The 16876-nt window shown below is 36.1% G+C and overlaps 2 protein-coding genes across 2 annotated transcripts in view; both read left to right on the top strand.

The window, feature by feature from the left end:
- Window positions 1-2105, top strand: part of LOC109848755 (phospholipase D zeta 1-like) — a 32385-nt gene extending 30280 nt beyond the window's left edge. Inside the window, 2 exon segments of the mRNA XM_020418408.1 lie at window positions 1443-1504; window positions 1595-2105. Coding sequence (XP_020273997.1) covers window positions 1443-1504; window positions 1595-1844 — 312 coding nt within the window. The 3' untranslated portion in view covers window positions 1845-2105.
- On the top strand, window positions 3244-6607 carry LOC109850957 (CST complex subunit TEN1). The gene is made up of 4 exons (XM_020421049.1): window positions 3244-3349; window positions 3668-3819; window positions 5968-6121; window positions 6222-6607. The coding sequence occupies exons 2-4, from the start codon at window positions 3716-3718 to the stop codon at window positions 6339-6341; spliced, it is 378 nt and encodes a 125-aa protein (XP_020276638.1). The 5' UTR covers window positions 3244-3349; window positions 3668-3715; the 3' UTR covers window positions 6342-6607.

Below are 16876 nucleotides of genomic sequence, written 5' to 3'. Positions count from 1 at the left end.
CCCCCCCCCCCCCCCCAAAAAAAAAAAAAAAGAAAAAGAAAAAAAAAACCCCTAACTTTGACAGTTATCATATAACCCCCCTTAACTTGTATACCACTAAACTTCTTAAAGATTTCACTTTAATACCTAAAAGTAACAGCATGAAGTAATAACATGTCACGTGCCAAGGACGATGTGACCGAAAAAGAAGAAAACACCCCTTAGCATTAAAATAATCGCTATTTTATTCTTTTTTATTATTTCCATTATTTTTTGGGTGTGAGTGTTGTTTTCACCTTTTCCCATCATGTGCTTGGAACATGATAAGTTAAATTTGAAAGTGTTAATTTAGGGGTTAAAGTGAACAATCTTCAATGGGTTGAGTGTAATAGAACAAGTTCGGAGGGTTTTGTGAAAACCCCAAAGCTGGGGGTTTTGTACCTATTAAAATAGTTAAAGGGGTTGTCTAAAAATTGCCTAACTTTAAGGGAATTTTGTGAAAATTTACCCTTTATATACCACCACAATATCTTCTGTCTGGTAAGATAACTTCGCCATAGTTTGAAAAAGGTTCTTCAGCTGGTAATTTGACTTCACGCTTCATACTTTGGTTATAAACTGATCAAATAATTCTTTTTGTCTTTCCTATATTTTTCAGTATCTTTTTAAGCAACAATGTTTAAAAAAACATGTTACATAACTCGTTATGTTGCTTTATGCATCCTATCAGGCCTTAAATATTACGTAATCTTATGAAATAGCTGAGGCATATTATAATCCTAAGTTATTACAATATAGTATGCATTATTTCAATATAACTTACGTTATTTCAATATAACCTATGGTATTTTAATAACCTACGTGATTTCAATATATAAGTTCTAGAGGCTTGAGTATATCCTTTCTTAAAACTTGAAGAAGTTAAGTAATTACTTATGAATTGCTTGTTAAACCTTCATGTCTTGGTGTGGTGATCTGAAATTATGAATATGACTGTTAAAACGAATGTAATTATGAATGAGATATAAATATATAATATATATTTGAGTATCCGATTGTGACACTTCCTAGTAAATCTATATAAATTGTGTAGAATAAAAGATTTTATTAAAATATTTTTGTATTATGATATTTTGATCTTAATTCTTAAAAGTGTTATGAATATCTTTATATATTTTTAAAATTAAACAGTAAGAAAATATTTTGCTCTTAATTGAGATGCTATGTTTGCAAATTTTAACAATGTTAATTATTAAAGTCAAAGTATTATGAATGGTTTGTAATATGTAAATAATTAATAAACAAAATAACATACATTATGCATTATGTTTTTTCGCATTCTTTTCTTTAACCTTAACAAGCGGTAGAGCATTATGTTATGCATTTTTGTTATTTTTAACATTGTTTTTAAGTGCTTAAAAGTTCCTGTTGATATTCATTTCAATAACTTATCTTTCTGGCAGACAAACACTATGATCTACCAAGATGTCTTTGCATGTTTACCCAATGATCTTATACACTCCAGGTACTTGATCACAAAACTCTTACTTCATTTTCTTTCTGGTTTAGCTTTGTTCCAAGTTCATAAATAAAATAAATATCTCATATTATGCAGATCTTCTGTTCGTCAAAGTATGTCCTATTGGAAAGAGAAACTCAGCTACACAACAATCGATCTTGGTATTGCTCCAGAGAAGCTAGAATCCTACCAAAACGGAGATGTCAAAAAAACCGAACCTTCAGATAGATTGCAATCAGTTAGAGGCCATCTCGTTTCTTTTCCATTAGATTTCATGTGGCAAGAGGATCTGAGACCCGTCTTCAATGAGAGCGAATATTATGCCTCTGCTCAAGTTTTTCACTAGATTTCACTTTTGTGATATCAAATTCCTTGTATAGTCGCTCCGATTTTTATTTTATGTATTTGTATATTGCGGAAGCAGCATCACAGCATTGTACATATACTTCAGATAAATCAGAAAGAAAGAAGAGGAGAGGGGTGGGCTTATTTTTGGGGAAGTGAAGGACAGTATTCTCCTCCTATGAAGCACGGACACGCATAACATGAAGCCGTATCGTGTCGTGTCCGTGTCGGACACACGTGTCGAACACACGTATCCTATGTATTTTTTAGGATTTGTCTCGTGTCGGCGTGTCGGATGGCCGATTTTTTAGGATTTGTCTCGTGTCGGCGTGTCGGATGGCCGTGTCGGATCCGTGTCCGTGCTACATAGTTCTCCTCTACTACATAGATATTGCACCTTCTAATAAAAAAAATACAGTAGCCGGTTATTCTTTTTACCAATAGGATATCCAATACCTCCAATCTTTGTATCACCCTAACACATCAATTTATACATGTAGAAATGTTTACCACCTACTACATTGTATTACTGAAGCACATCAAATCAATTTATACATGTAAAAGTTTTTACTACGCTGAAAGATTCTGTACATGTGTTACTTCATAATATGTATTTGTATTGTGTATTTTTCTGGTGGAAACATAGTTAGATATCTTTGCGTCTCTTCATTATATGATTTTGGATTTTGGATTTTCCTGGTGGAACGCGGAGAAATATACTAGCCAATTGACATGAAAAATAATACATCTGATGCTACATGCAAATTAGCATTTTAATTCCTCATTTTTATGACATGGCAGAAATTTCAATAACACTTATGTTTTTGTTATCACAGATGGTTTGTACACATTTTCTTATGTTTTTTTTTGGCCCTCTGTAGCTTTATCAAGCTTGGAAAGCATCTCCTTAAATTATGAACCAAATTATATTTTCCATCACAAATTGTCCGTCTATCGAATGGTATACAATGAAAAAAAAATTACGGCTAGAAGAACACTTTGAAAGTTATTTACTGTTTTGTGCGTAATAAAGGAAGTAAAGTTTTTATGGGCGGTCAATTCGAAAAGAAAAGAAAGAGTCTGGAAGAGAGCGCTCGGTTCAATCAGTTTGAAAATCTTTTAAACGGAACTAAATTGAATATATTCTAAAATCAAATCGAAGTGTCCAAATTCAGTCGATTTACTTAGTTCTAACCGATTAATGCTCACCCCGACATTACTCTCATTGTAAATTATTTGAATGGACTTTTAATTTTGACGACGTCATTGCATCATAATGTGAATATCCGGACATTTCAATGTGTTTAATTGCTTTACTACAATAATTGTTGGGACTAGTTTCATAAAATTTAAAAATTGAGGCACCTAATGGCGATTTTAATTATTCGAGGATCAATTTCGAAATGTGACGAGCGGAGCGCAGCCTTGTTTGCTGCGGAAGTGGTATTGAGCTTTTCCTCTCCCCGACTCCAGCAGCTTTCATTGAATCATTTTCACGAACAAGTGGTGAGTCTCTTTTATCTCTCATAACTCACTTTCTCTATGAGCCTAATAGAATAAAAAAAAATATTCTATAACAATCTTTTGGTGACCCATTACGATGATCAACCTAACTGTTCTTCTTTTGAGATATTTATTTGGGGGGGGGGGGGGGGGGGGGGGGATAATGATTGAGGTGTTTGAGAAAATAACGCTTAAAATTCAAGCTGGTAGTTTTAATGCTCAGCATCACGTTCAATTGGACGATTTAATCCAGTTCTAGGCAAAATCGTTACTTAAAATTTCATGGGTTTTTTGTTCTGATACCACGTGTTCCATCATCAGGATCTGAAGTTTGAGCTTCAGCCCTAATATAATAAGCATTGATGTCCAATGGCACCATCTGATATAAAACCTGGCAAGCTGGTTGCTTTACATGAGCTGGAGGCTTCATCCCCATTCTTCAAGCATGGCTCATCTCTTCGTGTTACCGGGAAGTAAGTTACCACTCACCACAAATATTTTTCATTATTATTATTATTTTCTTGTTCTTTCTCTGATTTTTTTTCCTTTTTTTTTAAATTATTATAAATAAAAATAAAAATTTACACATGTGATGATGACAAGCGGGCAACAAGCTGCGCCGCTAATCCTTTCTGAATTGCAAAACCTAACCTACGAAACACGTACTCAGCTGACCCTGCTGTCGCCACATTTCTATTCATGAATTTTTGTACCCTCCTGAGGAACTCCACCGCATCAGCTGCAAGGTAACCAAACGTATCGAACGCGAACGGGATGAAACTGTGGTGGTTGTCCTTGCAAGCTTGATCATGTTTGCCCACCTTTGCCTCTGCCGCCCTATCCGCTGCATGCCCAACCGTGAACACTCCATTACCAAACCCCACCAACGGAGACACCCCCGTGAGATCAACACAAGCGTGCTTCCCCCCGCTCCAACTGTAGACAAGAACGTCTGCCGGCCTTAAAGTAGATCTAGCCTCTCCAGGAGGCGTGAGGAAGTTGACCGGCGCTTCCTTCTTGGATGAGATCCCTGCTCTTCGGAGGATATCATACAAGACATCTCTAACTAAGTCATGCCTGTATTTGAACCCCGGCTGCCCTGCTCTTCGGAGGATATCATACAAGACATCTCTAACTAAGTCATGCCTGTATTTGAACCCCGGCTGCTTCTGACAGTGGATGGCATGCTCTCCAAAAGCATCCATCGGCGACCAACAGTGGATGGCATGCCTGTATTATTATTATTATTATTATTTTTGCTTGGCACTATTTATTTGGTATTTATTTGGTTAAGATTGTGTTCAGCAACTTCACTTGCAATTAATTTGGGAAGTAGGTTATCATGAATATTGTTGCATAATTTGTTTGCTTAGTATTATGGGTGACTTCTTTCCCATAATTCTAGAAATCCTTTGAAATATTTGCTATTGATTTGGTGAGCTTTTTTGTGTTACCTTCACTTGCGACAAATTTAGGGCGTGTGTGCAATCTTTTGTGTTACCAAGATATATATTACCACAAACATCGCCACATATCTTCAAAATGTTTGCTATAACTTTGCTTCTAATAAAGTTAGGGAATTATTCGCAATGTTTACTATTCACTTGCTGAGCAATGGGTGTAGAAACTTCACTTGCAATAAATTTAATTTATCCTTCCAAAGAATTTGCTATTCATTTGCGTAGTATTGTGTAACTTTGCTTGCAATAAAGTTGAGATATCCTTTGAAGAATTTGCTATTCATTTGCTTAGCATTGTGTTTTAGTAACTTGACTTCCAATAAAGTTAGGGAATGGGACATCGCACAAAAATGTAGGTTTTACCCCCAAAACGTTGTTGGATATCTTCGAAAGGTCTTCTGTATGTTTGTTTAGCGCCATGTGAAGGAACTTCAGTTCCAATAAAGTTAGTGGATGGAGCTTGAAGTTATCTCTTTATTTTTTCTGTATATTGTTGATGGGCAACCAAAGGAAAAAAAAAAGGAAAAAAAAAAGAAACAGTGTTGAAACAGAGATGTTCTGATGTATTTTTCTTTTTCAAAGTCAAAACATTTACCCATTGATTATTGTAAAAATTTGATGAATTAATACTTCTTATGTTACCAATGATGCAAACATTGTGAACTGGAGTGTCGGGTTTAGGTTGAGGTGCTTCATCAGATGAGTTGTCTGGTATGAATAACTATTGTGCTGGATTTATTCACGCGGTTATCAAGTAATTTCATACTAGGTATTTTATATAATTTTTTACTATTTTAAGATAGCATATCTGTAACTCAAGTACATTTCACTTTTCAGAGACATAGTACCCATGAGCATCTAGAGTGCAAATTCAATTATAATGGGAACTTGGTATCCTTTAATTTCCCAGACCGATGAGGGAAACTTCTGTAGCCTAACCCCTATTTATTTATGCATATGCAATTTTAATTTGTAATGGTTAACACACATTACATGTGAAAAGATGCATCCAACAGTCCAATCCATTGCATAATTCTATTCCGAAGTTCTAATGTTCATTAGACCAATTATAAGAGTTATAAGTGCTTTCTTAGTGAAATTGTTAATTGTTTAACAAAACTATTTTCTTAACATCCTAAAAACTGAATCTTATCTTGTTAGGCTACAAGCACACAGTGTGGAAACTGGCATAGCAATCATCACTGATGGAGGGGTGAGCCTCAAGATCAACACCAAACACTTGACCAATCTTAGTCTCCGCATTGATTCTATTTATCAGTTCATTGGAGAGCTGCAAATTCAATCAGAAAATGATGTAATTGTTATGGAAACTTTGATTTTTTTTTCCCATCTACTTCAATTTCTACTTACCTTCGAGTTTCCAAACTAGCATTATGTTTTGTTTCCTATTTCAGGCAATCCTGCAGGCAAGAGTTGGTAGAAATGTTGATGGCATTGATCTTAATCTCTATTACCAAACTATGAAGCTTCGTCGAAAATTTGAAGAAGAGATTGTGAGATCAAGAACAAAGTAGTCTCTTATCCTATAGATAACTTTTATTTTTGTAGAGAGGTTTGGTGACGAAGATCTATACTAGTCCCTTCCAACAGAAAGAAGACTGCAAATGTTTCTGATACTTTCTCAACTCTAATGCTAAAAGTTATTTACTTCTGCTGTTAATGTTCTTTGTCAATGTTAACAAGGCACTGTTATAAACAGGCAGCAGAAACAGCAGTTCTGAATTTGCAATATTTTGTGACAGGTATTGGAAGTTCTCAGTCTTTTTCTTTCGTTGACATATTTTGGCCACCAAAATCTATTCTGATACCTTTCTCTTTGTATTTTATTGGTCATTACACAAATGATTATAAATCATATTAGAATAATCTGTTGACAACCTACACTCACCATTCCATTGGACAGACTTTTTTCCTTTCATTTTCTGTCAGGGTTGAAGCTGACGGTTAAGAGTCTTTTTGTAAATTGGTATTTAGTTGTTGTTTCCTATAACTAATGTTGTTAAATTTAAATTTCTTTATTTATGTAGGTCATTACATCCAAGAATTTTTCTAATAATTTCCTCTCTCATCTTGTTTACACTGTCTGCTTAAAATTGAGGGATTAGTTTCAATAAGACAACGATTTGTATAACTAGTGTTGTGTTTTGGGGAAAATATTAGGGTTACTTCTCCCATAGAGAGGTACCACTTTTATATTAATGCACTCTTACAGAAAAGTCCTTACAATATTAACTAATTAACTCAACACTCCCCCTCAAGATGGGCGATAGATATCAATCATCCCCATCTTGTTACAAAAGATATCATACTCTCTAGAACCTAATCCTTTTGTTAAACAATCAGCTAACTGCTCTTCTGATTTCACATAGCTCAAAGTCAGAACTCCTCTATTCAGTTGCTCCTTGATAAAGAACCGATCAATCTCCACATGTTTGGTGCGATCATGCTGAACTGGATTGTTTGCAATATTAATCGCCGATTTGTTGTCACACCAAAGTTGTAAGGAGTCTCTTCTAAACAAGCGCAGCTCAGATAATATGTTTTTTACCCACATCAACTCGCACAGACTAACTGCCATAGCTCTGTACTCGGCCTCAGCTGTAGACCTAGCCACCACATCTTGCTTCTTGCTACGCCAAGATACGAGATTGCCTCCAACAAATACACAGTAGCCTGTAGTGGATCTACGATCATCCATACAACCCGCCCAATCAGCATCACAATAGCCTTCAATTCTCAGATGTCCAAAACTCCTGAACCATAACCCCTTTCCTGGGCTTCCTTTAATATATCTAAGAATTCTGCGAACTGCCTCCATATGCTACTCTCTGAGATCATGCATATATCTACTCACCACGCTCACTGCATGAGTAATATCAGGTCTCGTATGGCATAGATATATAAGTCGTCCAACCAATCTTTGATATTGCTCTTTACTCACAGGGTCCCCACCCTCGGCACTCATCTTATGATTCTGCTCAATAGGAGTAGATGCAACTCTGCACCCCCAACATCCCTGTCTCTGAGAGAAGATCCAGAGCATACTTCCGCTGAGAAAGCACTATACCCTTTCGCGACCTTGCAATTTTAATTCCGAGAAAGTACTTCAACTGCCTCAGATCTTTAACTTCAAATTCCTCTCCCAATTTCTTCTTCAACAGTAGGATTTCCTCAGCGTCATCTCCAGTGATTACAATATCATCAACATAGACCGCCAGGATAGTGATACGAGTTTTGGAGTGCCTGTAAAACACAGTATGATCACCATTGCACTGCTTGTACCCCATACCACAAACTGCCAACCTGAATCTATCAAACCATGCCCTCGGAGACTGTTTTAACCCATACAAAGACTTCTTCAACTTGCACACCTTCCCAGCTACTTAAGAAGTAGTGAAGCCTGGTGGAATCTCCATATATACCTCCTCTTGAAGATCTCCATGCAAAAAGGCATTCTTGACATCTAGCTGATGTAGTGGCCAATTAAAATTGGCAGCACATGACACCAACACTCTAACAGTACTCATCTTTGCTACTGGAGCAAATGTCTCATCATAGTCAATGTCGTATGTTTGGCTGTAGCCTTTAGCAACCAATCTGGCCTTGTATCTGTCGATCTTGCCCTCTGGAGTTTGCTTAACCGTATACACCCACTTACATCCAACAGCACGCTTCCCAGCTGGCAAATGTACCAACTCCCATGTGTCATTCTTCTTTAAGGCCTGGAGTTCCTCGTGCATGGCATTCAACCACCTAGGATCTTGCTTAGCTATCTGCCAGTTGTTAGGTACAGGCACTGAATGCAACGATGCAATGAATGACTTATATGCAGGTGGAATGGATATTCTTGACATCTAGCTGATGTAGTGGCCAATTAAAGTTGGCAGCACATGACACCAACATTCTAACAGTACTCATCTTTGCTACTGGAGCAAATGTCTCATCATAGTCAATGCCGTATGTTTGGCTGTAGCCTTTAGCAACCAATCTGGCCTTGTATCTGTCGATCTTGCCCTCTGCAGTTTGCTTAACCGTATACACCCACTTACATCCAACAGCACGCTTCCCAGCTGGCAAATGTACCAACTCCCATGTGTCATTCTTCTTTAAGGCCTGGAGTTCCTCGTGCATGGCATTCAACCACCTAGGATCTTGCTTAGCTACCTGCCAGTTGTTAGGTACAGGCACTGAATGCAACGATGCAATGAATGACTTATATGCAGGTGGAATGGATGCATATGAAATATAATTCGCAATATCAGTATCCCAATTACCAAACTTAGCTGGAGGTTTTCCAGCATTGACTCTAGAGGTTCTGCGGGGCAAGACAGGAGTATCAGAGGTATCAGGGAAGGAATCGTTACCTATCGACTCAGGTGGAGGAGAAGAGCAAGGCACTGGAGAGGAGGGACTTGGGTCATCAACATTTGTGGGTACTGACACAGGCACGGGAGGCGGCTCATGCTGCTGTTTCTGTCTCCTCGTGTATACTCTCAGCTCCCCCTGACCTTGACTGTCACCTCCTGAGTCGCCACCACTACTCGGCGGTGTACCATCACTACTCGGTGACTCAAGAGGACATGGAATCATCCCGACCATAATATCATTCTCATTCTCATTCTCCCCCTCTCTACTGGCATCAGTAGAGCCATCTCCAAACAAGGAACTCAACTCCGTCTTCTCCCCATAAAAAGGTTCAAACTCCCGAAAAGTCACATCCATACTGACAAACAGCCTTCTTTCAGTGGGACACCAACACTTGTAACCTTTTTGACTAGATGAGTAGCCAACAAAGATACATTTAACTGCTTGCGGATCCAGTTTACTCACCATCAACCTGTGATCTCTCACATAACATGTGCATCCAAACACTCTTGGTGGAACAACAAAAACATTTGAGCCCAAAAGCATCTCACATGGTGTCTTCATCCCTAATACTCTTGATGGCATCCTGTTGATCAAATAAGCTGCTGTCATAACAGCCTCACTCCATAAAAACTTAGGCACATTCATTGTCAACATCAATGAGCGTGCCACTTCCAGTAAATGTCTGTTCTTACGTTCAGCCACCCCATTCTGAGCAGGGGTGTCTGGGCAGGTGGTTTGATGAACAATTCCCTGATTAGAGATGAAAGCTGCAAACTCCTTATTGACATACTCAGTCCCATTATCTGTTCGAAGAATCTTCACCTGCACTCCAAACTGTGTCTTCACATAAGCCGAGAAATCTTGAAAACATTTGTAAACCTCTGATTTCTGCTTCATCATGTATATCCAGGTCATACGTGAATAACAATCAATGAAAGTAACAAACCATCTAAAACCACTGATAGAGGTAGTAGGACATGGTCCCCAAACATCAGAATGGACAAGTGCAAATGGTTCACAACTTCGAAGACCAATCATTCTATAAGTAGAACGAGTATGTTTTCCAAGTTCACATGCATTACAAAATAACTCTTTTCTATCCACTTTCTTCATTAACTCAGGTTCTAATCTATTTAAACTCTCAAAAGATAAATGCCCTAACCGGCAATGTTGAAGCATCGCTTCTGCCTCTGGCCCTCCGCTAACAGCAGCAGCAATCATTGTTGTCTCCCTGTCTAAATACCAAAGACCATCACGTCTGATACCAGTCCCAATCCTCCTCCCCGTTTCCTTCTCTTGAAAGACACACAAATCTCGATCAAATAACACGGTGCAATTTAATTGATCAATGAGAGAGCTACTGATGACAAGGTAACAGATGAAGTGCAATGGACCGAGCCAGTACCCCTGATGGGTTGGGATGTCCCATCAGCAGTCTGAACTGTCTCAGGATGCATATGCTTACTCGGATAATATAATGCAAACTCACTAGATGCTCCTGTGACATGCCTAGATGCACCTGAGTCTATGATCCAATCAACATGAGTTTTAGTGGATGCAAGTGCCTGAACCTGTGTATCTTTGTTCGCATGAGCATAACCAATAAAGTTATCAAAGCATGTAGTGGTAGCCAGATCCTGGGTGACTTGTCCCTTGCCCTTCAAACTCTCAGTCTGAAGCTTGAACAGACGTAGTTCCTCCATCTCTGTTATTTCAGCTCCAGTCATCCCAGCAGTAGTCTGAGACTCATCAGTCACAGCTAGGTGAGCAACTCCTTGGCCTACACGCCCCCTACCTCCTCGACCTGCGCAGCCACCAGTCTGACTACGTTCACCCCAGTTCCTTTCCCTGAGTGGCTTAGGGCACATCTGTCTCAGATGCCCTACCTCTTCGCAGTTGAAGCACTGCCTAGTCTCCCCTCTGAATCCAGTGTTATCCGGGTTGGATACTACCAGTGCAGACTTCTCCCCTGTAAGTCCACCTATCCCAGACTGTAGCCTGATACGGCTCTCCTCCTGTATCATGGCCGAGACTACCTTCTTCAGTGGTGGGATCTTCGTCTGGGCTAGTAACAATGCCGTCCTCTGCTCATACGCTGGAGCCAAACCTCTGAGAAACAGCATGGTCCTCTTCTGCAAAGAGGCATCGCGCTCCTTGCACTCCGGGTCCTTGCAGCTCGCTACGGGCGAGAAGTGATCGTGATCGAGCCACAAGCGCTCCAGCTCTGTGGCGTACTCCTGTACAGTTCTCTCTCCCTGGACTATAGCGCTGATCTCCTTCTCGATCTGGAATACCCTCAGGTTATTCAACTTCTTGATGATCTCCTCCATCGGATTTTTTCCAGTCTTCGTCATCGATCCAACTTGTATTCTTGTGGTGCGCAACGAAAAAATCCGGCAGCACTTCGACAGCACAACAAGAGAGATAGATCAATAATAATTCCTGTTTCACCAAGGAAACAAGAACCAGAAGCAAGATATCTCAACAAAGTGAGATATCAGCTCTTCTCTCATCAGTTCTAGGACTGACTTGTCGAGGGAACCTAAATAAGCTATTACAAATTAAGAACCAAATAGATCTTTTAATCAAACTACTTAATCACAAGCCCCATCTTTTAAGCCCTTGTCCCCTTTCTCTTCCCCTCTCTTTCAGCAACGAAATAAACCTCCCTTCTCTTTCAGCAACAGGTGTTCACGAATAATTTTTTTTTTCACAAAGTCTCCGTCAGTCTCCGTCTCTCTCACCTTTTGTTTCTTTTCTCTCTCTCCTTAAAAAAAACCTTTTTCTTTTTTCTTAAAAAACCCCCACCGATCTGAAATCGATCGATCTGAAATCGAAGGCCCCTCTGAAATTTCGAGAAGACCAGAATCCCTTGGTCCTCTACCTAGCTCCCCATCAGCATCCTCGGCCTCCCATTCCTCTCTGATGTCTCTGCCGGCGACTCGAAGGAGATCCGCCTGGATCTGCTCATCGCCTTCACGCCTCCTACCGACCGAACGGCCCCTCGAATCCCTTCACTGCCTGGATCTGCTCTCCTCCGGCATCGGCACGGGAGCTCCCATGTTGACCGCCGAGTTCAACGTCGACGGAGGTAACTCTAGCCCTATCCAAGACCTCCGTCGACCACCTCTCAGGCTCAAGGTGAGCAAGTGCCGACTATCCTTCGTTGGGTTTCAACGTGGCGACCAGGTAAGCCAGTTATGAACCCTAACCCTTCAGATTTGTTTGGAGCTTCGTCGGGTTGAAGAGGGATGAAGAGGGAGGCGGCTAGGTTTAGGGCTCTGATACCATGTTGTGTTTTGGGGAAAATATTAGGGTTACTTCTCCCATAGAGAGGTACCACTTTTATATTAATGCACTCTTACAGAAAAGTCCTTATAATATTAACTAATTAACTCAACAACTAGAAATTATAATGAATATTAAAATTGTTTCATAAAGAAGAATAAATAATTGAAGAGTCAGTATTACTATTTGCTGATTTAGTTGTATGTTGAATTTGTCAATACTTGAACTTCTTGCATTTGTGTAAATTGTCACATCGAGATCTATTTCACAAGATCAAATTTTAGAAACATAAATTATTGGTCTGGAGTTGTGGAGTTGTTTTATATTTTAATTTCATGTTACAAATTATTTAAAGTGACCTATTTCCACGCTTCAAAATGGAAAATAAGTGTAAAGACATTTGGACGTAACCCCTTAATGAAGCAGTTTGAGCATACAACCACATAGAAATGTTTTGATTGTTTCATCAAAAGTTAAGCATTTAACTTAACTCAAAAACAAAGTGATGATCACGATCTGCCATTGTTGAAGTTTTCTACATTTGTTATTGTTATGCTGCTCTGAGTTTCTGTATTTATTTATTGCGAATCTCGACCTGCAACCACTTTATATCCAACCAAATTGGGAACTTCCTGCACGCGTAGATCGATCACTTCAGATATATGTATATACTATGGCTATATATTAAATACCGTATCATAACATATACTACTATATATATATAGAACCGAAAATTTATGTCAACTTAAGTGGACACAAGATTCATTGTCCACCAAACGTTTATTAACCATCTGGATATTTCCTAGGGTCTTGCATGATATGAGTGACTTTTTATATACATCGAACATGAGTGGATACTAAACTTTGGTGGACACTAGGCTCTTGTCAGCTTAAGTTGACAAGCGTTTTACTCTATATACCATAGAGGGTAAGATAATAATATAACTACCCTAGTATATACTTACGTATCCTATGATGAATACTGGAGAAACTTGGCTACAAGCACCGCTAGACTTGGTAGTGAGGTGGCGATCTTATTCATTACATCTAGACATTTGGGAGGTTGGTGAGTGTAGTTGAGGCCCTACTATCTTCAAGGTGTGATGTATGGTGACAAGATACACGCACCCTCATACACGTAGCTTGGCTACCAATTTCTCTATTATCTAATATATATATTTACCTAATACCTAATAACTCACTATACTGTAATATATCACACACACTAGGTTTTATACACGTGCAATGCACGTGGTTAAATACCATGATTAAGTATTTTTAGATTACTTTCTAACTAAAATTTGTTTCCCAATTTCACTTTAATAGTTTATGCTCACATTTGTCTCTAAACTTTTATATTGTGATTATTTATTTTCTTTGATGTTTGTTTAAATGTGCTACACCCAATTTAAATTTTCATGTTGATATTTGAATTGATAGAAAACAAATATAATTTGAAGCTAATTTAAATTTTCATATTATTTTGATTGACATGAAATCAAGCTTTACTTGAGAAAGTACAATGTTGCAAAAGTAAAAAATATTGAAATAATGTTATACAAGGAAGGTGAATATTTAAAACCAATAAGTCAAAATGATTGGTTAAAAGTATGCTAAAACGATACAAAAGAGAATATGAAGTTTGTTCCTAATCATTGATAGACTTCACAAAAAATTATAAATTAAATATTAATGCTAACTTTAGTATACTTTCATATGATAAAAGCATCTGCATAAGCATATAAAAGTACTGAAAAAAGCTCATGAAACTCTCTTCTGAAGATTTCTAAATTCACTCAAAATAATTAAATTATTCTATAAAATATTCATAAAATATTATATTTTATTCCTTATATTTTATTTTATTTTATTGAGCTAAGATCAATCATTCCTCACCTTTATCTTTTTCTCGGACAATTCTAGAGTAGTGTCTTCATCATTTACTCGATTGTGATATCAGGCTAGAGTTGTATTTTTTGTACTGTTATCTTTCGTGGGTTCGTTAATCTTTTATCTTGTCATTTAACTTCACAAAGAAGTTAAATGTATTTCTAATGTTCAGCACAAACTTCTTAAAATACAGACTTTGATTTTTTTTATTTCAATGAGAATAAATATTAATATCATATATATGGAATTCTTTGTGTTTCTAATTTATTACTTAAATAAGATTAAGAGTTACCTCTTTTTTCTCTACAACGAATTCTTCCGATGTGCATCCAATAAGAGTTTTCGTTACGTCAATAATATTACATTTGCTCTATCCCTGTCATTTTTCACAAAGATCTAAACTAAATACCTATATTTTTTATTGCCAATTTTCCTTAGATTATAATATTAATATTTAATTTTTTTTTAGTATTTGAAGAACAAAGTATGAAATTTATGAATGCTTACTAATTTTTCTTATATCTTCCATAGAGATGAAATTTATGAATGCTTACTAATTTTTCTTATATCTTCCATAGAGAATTCTTCTTTGATTGGGATAAAATTATTAAATTATTCGCTTACTAATTTTTCTTATATCTTCCATAGAGAATTCTTCTTTGATTGGGATAAAATTATTAAATTATTTTTTAATGTAACTCAGTTGGTGCTTCTTTAATAGACATGCCTTATGTTAATGCCAATTCAAATGATTTATGGACGTTTTCTGAATTTTAGATTTATTTTCGTCACTTTCCCATTTACAATGGAAATAGCTTGATTATTTTGAAGGATATCTCTAAACATTCTTATAGTTTCTCCATACATAATTCATTGTATTCTTTTATCCTATAAATATTATTAACATCAGAAATTAATGTTTTTAAATTATAATTAATTAATGCTAAGCTATTATATTATAGTCTTTTATCATTTTTATGGATTTAAACATCTATCAATTAATGTTACTAATGTGTTTTGCTGGTCCAACTTATTAATAAAATTTTATGCAGTTGCTTTAATTTATATGGTAACAATAATTTTTAAGCTATAATATTTTTTTAAATTTTTATTCCCTAACCGGATATTTTTAATCAATTCTTATTGCTTTTGTTTACCAGTATCAACTTAGACTATCTTTAGATGCTGAAAAGTGATAGTAAACCCTAAATTAGAAATTAAATATATATATCTTAATGAAAGAATACCTAACAATTATACTTTTCTTTGCCAAGTTTTAAAATTTCAGCCTTTTCTGTGGTTTTGAACTTTGAGGGTGTGATTTGTAATTTTTAAAACTTTAGGAGCATTTTAAAAAATTACTTTTAAGTTTGGTAGTTGTAACTTCTATGTTTCATGTGTCAGTGGTAATTTTTAAATGTCACGATATTTCTTACAACTCTAAAATTTTGAAGTTGCTTTTTATAATTGTTAAAACTGTAGATTAATTTTTAAAAAATTCAAATTTTAGCGGTCTGCCAATAGTTTTCAGATTTGATGTGTACTGGTTATAAATTTTAAAAATTTAGAGTTTTTATGATTTTTAAATTTTAAAAGAGTTTTTTCTACAACTTTTGTAACTTTGAGATTAATTTCGACAAATTTTAAATTTTTAGGTGCATGAGGGTAATCTCTTGAATTCATCTTTTGTTGTTTGCAAATTTTAGAATTTTTAAAATATTAGGGTTGTTTTTTATAATTTGAACTTTTGAGGGTATTTCTATAATTTTTGGGACATTGAGGGTGTTAATTAAAAATTTTAAATTCTTTGGAGGCTGCTGTTAATTTCTTGATTTCATGTTTGTTGTTTTAAGTTTTGAAATATCAAAAATTTTCATGCATTATGGTAATCCCTTGAATTCATCTATGTTGTTTGTAAGTTTTAAAATTTTAGAATTTCATGTGCTTGTTTGTAATTTAAACTTTTGAGGGTGTTTCTATAATTTTAAATTTTAGAATTTCATGTGCTTGTTTGTAATTTAAACTTTTGAGGGTGTTTCTATAATTTTTGAGATATTGAGATGTTAACCGCAAATTTTTGTTTGTAATTTAAACTTTTGAGGGTGTTTCTATAATTTTTGAGATATTGAGATGTTAACCGCAAATTTTTAAATTCTTCGTAAACTAATGCTAATTTCTTGTTTTCATGTTTGTTGTTTTAAGTTTTTAGACGTCGGGATAGTTTTTATAATTTTAAACTTTTCAGGGTATTTTGTGCAATTTTAAAACTTTTAGGTTTTTTGCAATAATTTATGTATTATGTACGTTAGCTACGTATAATTTCTTTATCTTAACAAACTAATACCATAAAGATATTTTATATATTTTATTAATATTATTTTTTAATTGTTAAGCTATAAATAGTTCACGCAGGATTAGGATAAGATATAATTATGATAGATTAAGATATAAATAAAATATTTAAAATAGTGAAGAGTAATATTGACCATAGAAAGATTATTTT

This window comes from Asparagus officinalis, chromosome 7 (assembly GCF_001876935.1).
Source record: "Asparagus officinalis chromosome 7, Aspof.V1, whole genome shotgun sequence".
Classification (NCBI taxonomy): Eukaryota; Viridiplantae; Streptophyta; class Magnoliopsida; order Asparagales; family Asparagaceae; genus Asparagus; species Asparagus officinalis.
This window is presented reverse-complemented; position numbering and strand designations above follow the sequence as displayed.

Coding starts and splice junctions, on each gene's coding strand:
- LOC109850957 (XM_020421049.1), top strand. CDS start 3,716: ATGGCACCATCTGATATAAAACCTGGCAAGCTGGTTGCTTTACATGAG. Junction 3,820..5,967: donor TCTCTTCGTGTTACCGGGAA/GTAAGTTACCAC, acceptor TTATCTTGTTAG/GCTACAAGCACACAGTGTGG. Junction 6,122..6,221: donor AAATTCAATCAGAAAATGAT/GTAATTGTTATG, acceptor TTCCTATTTCAG/GCAATCCTGCAGGCAAGAGT.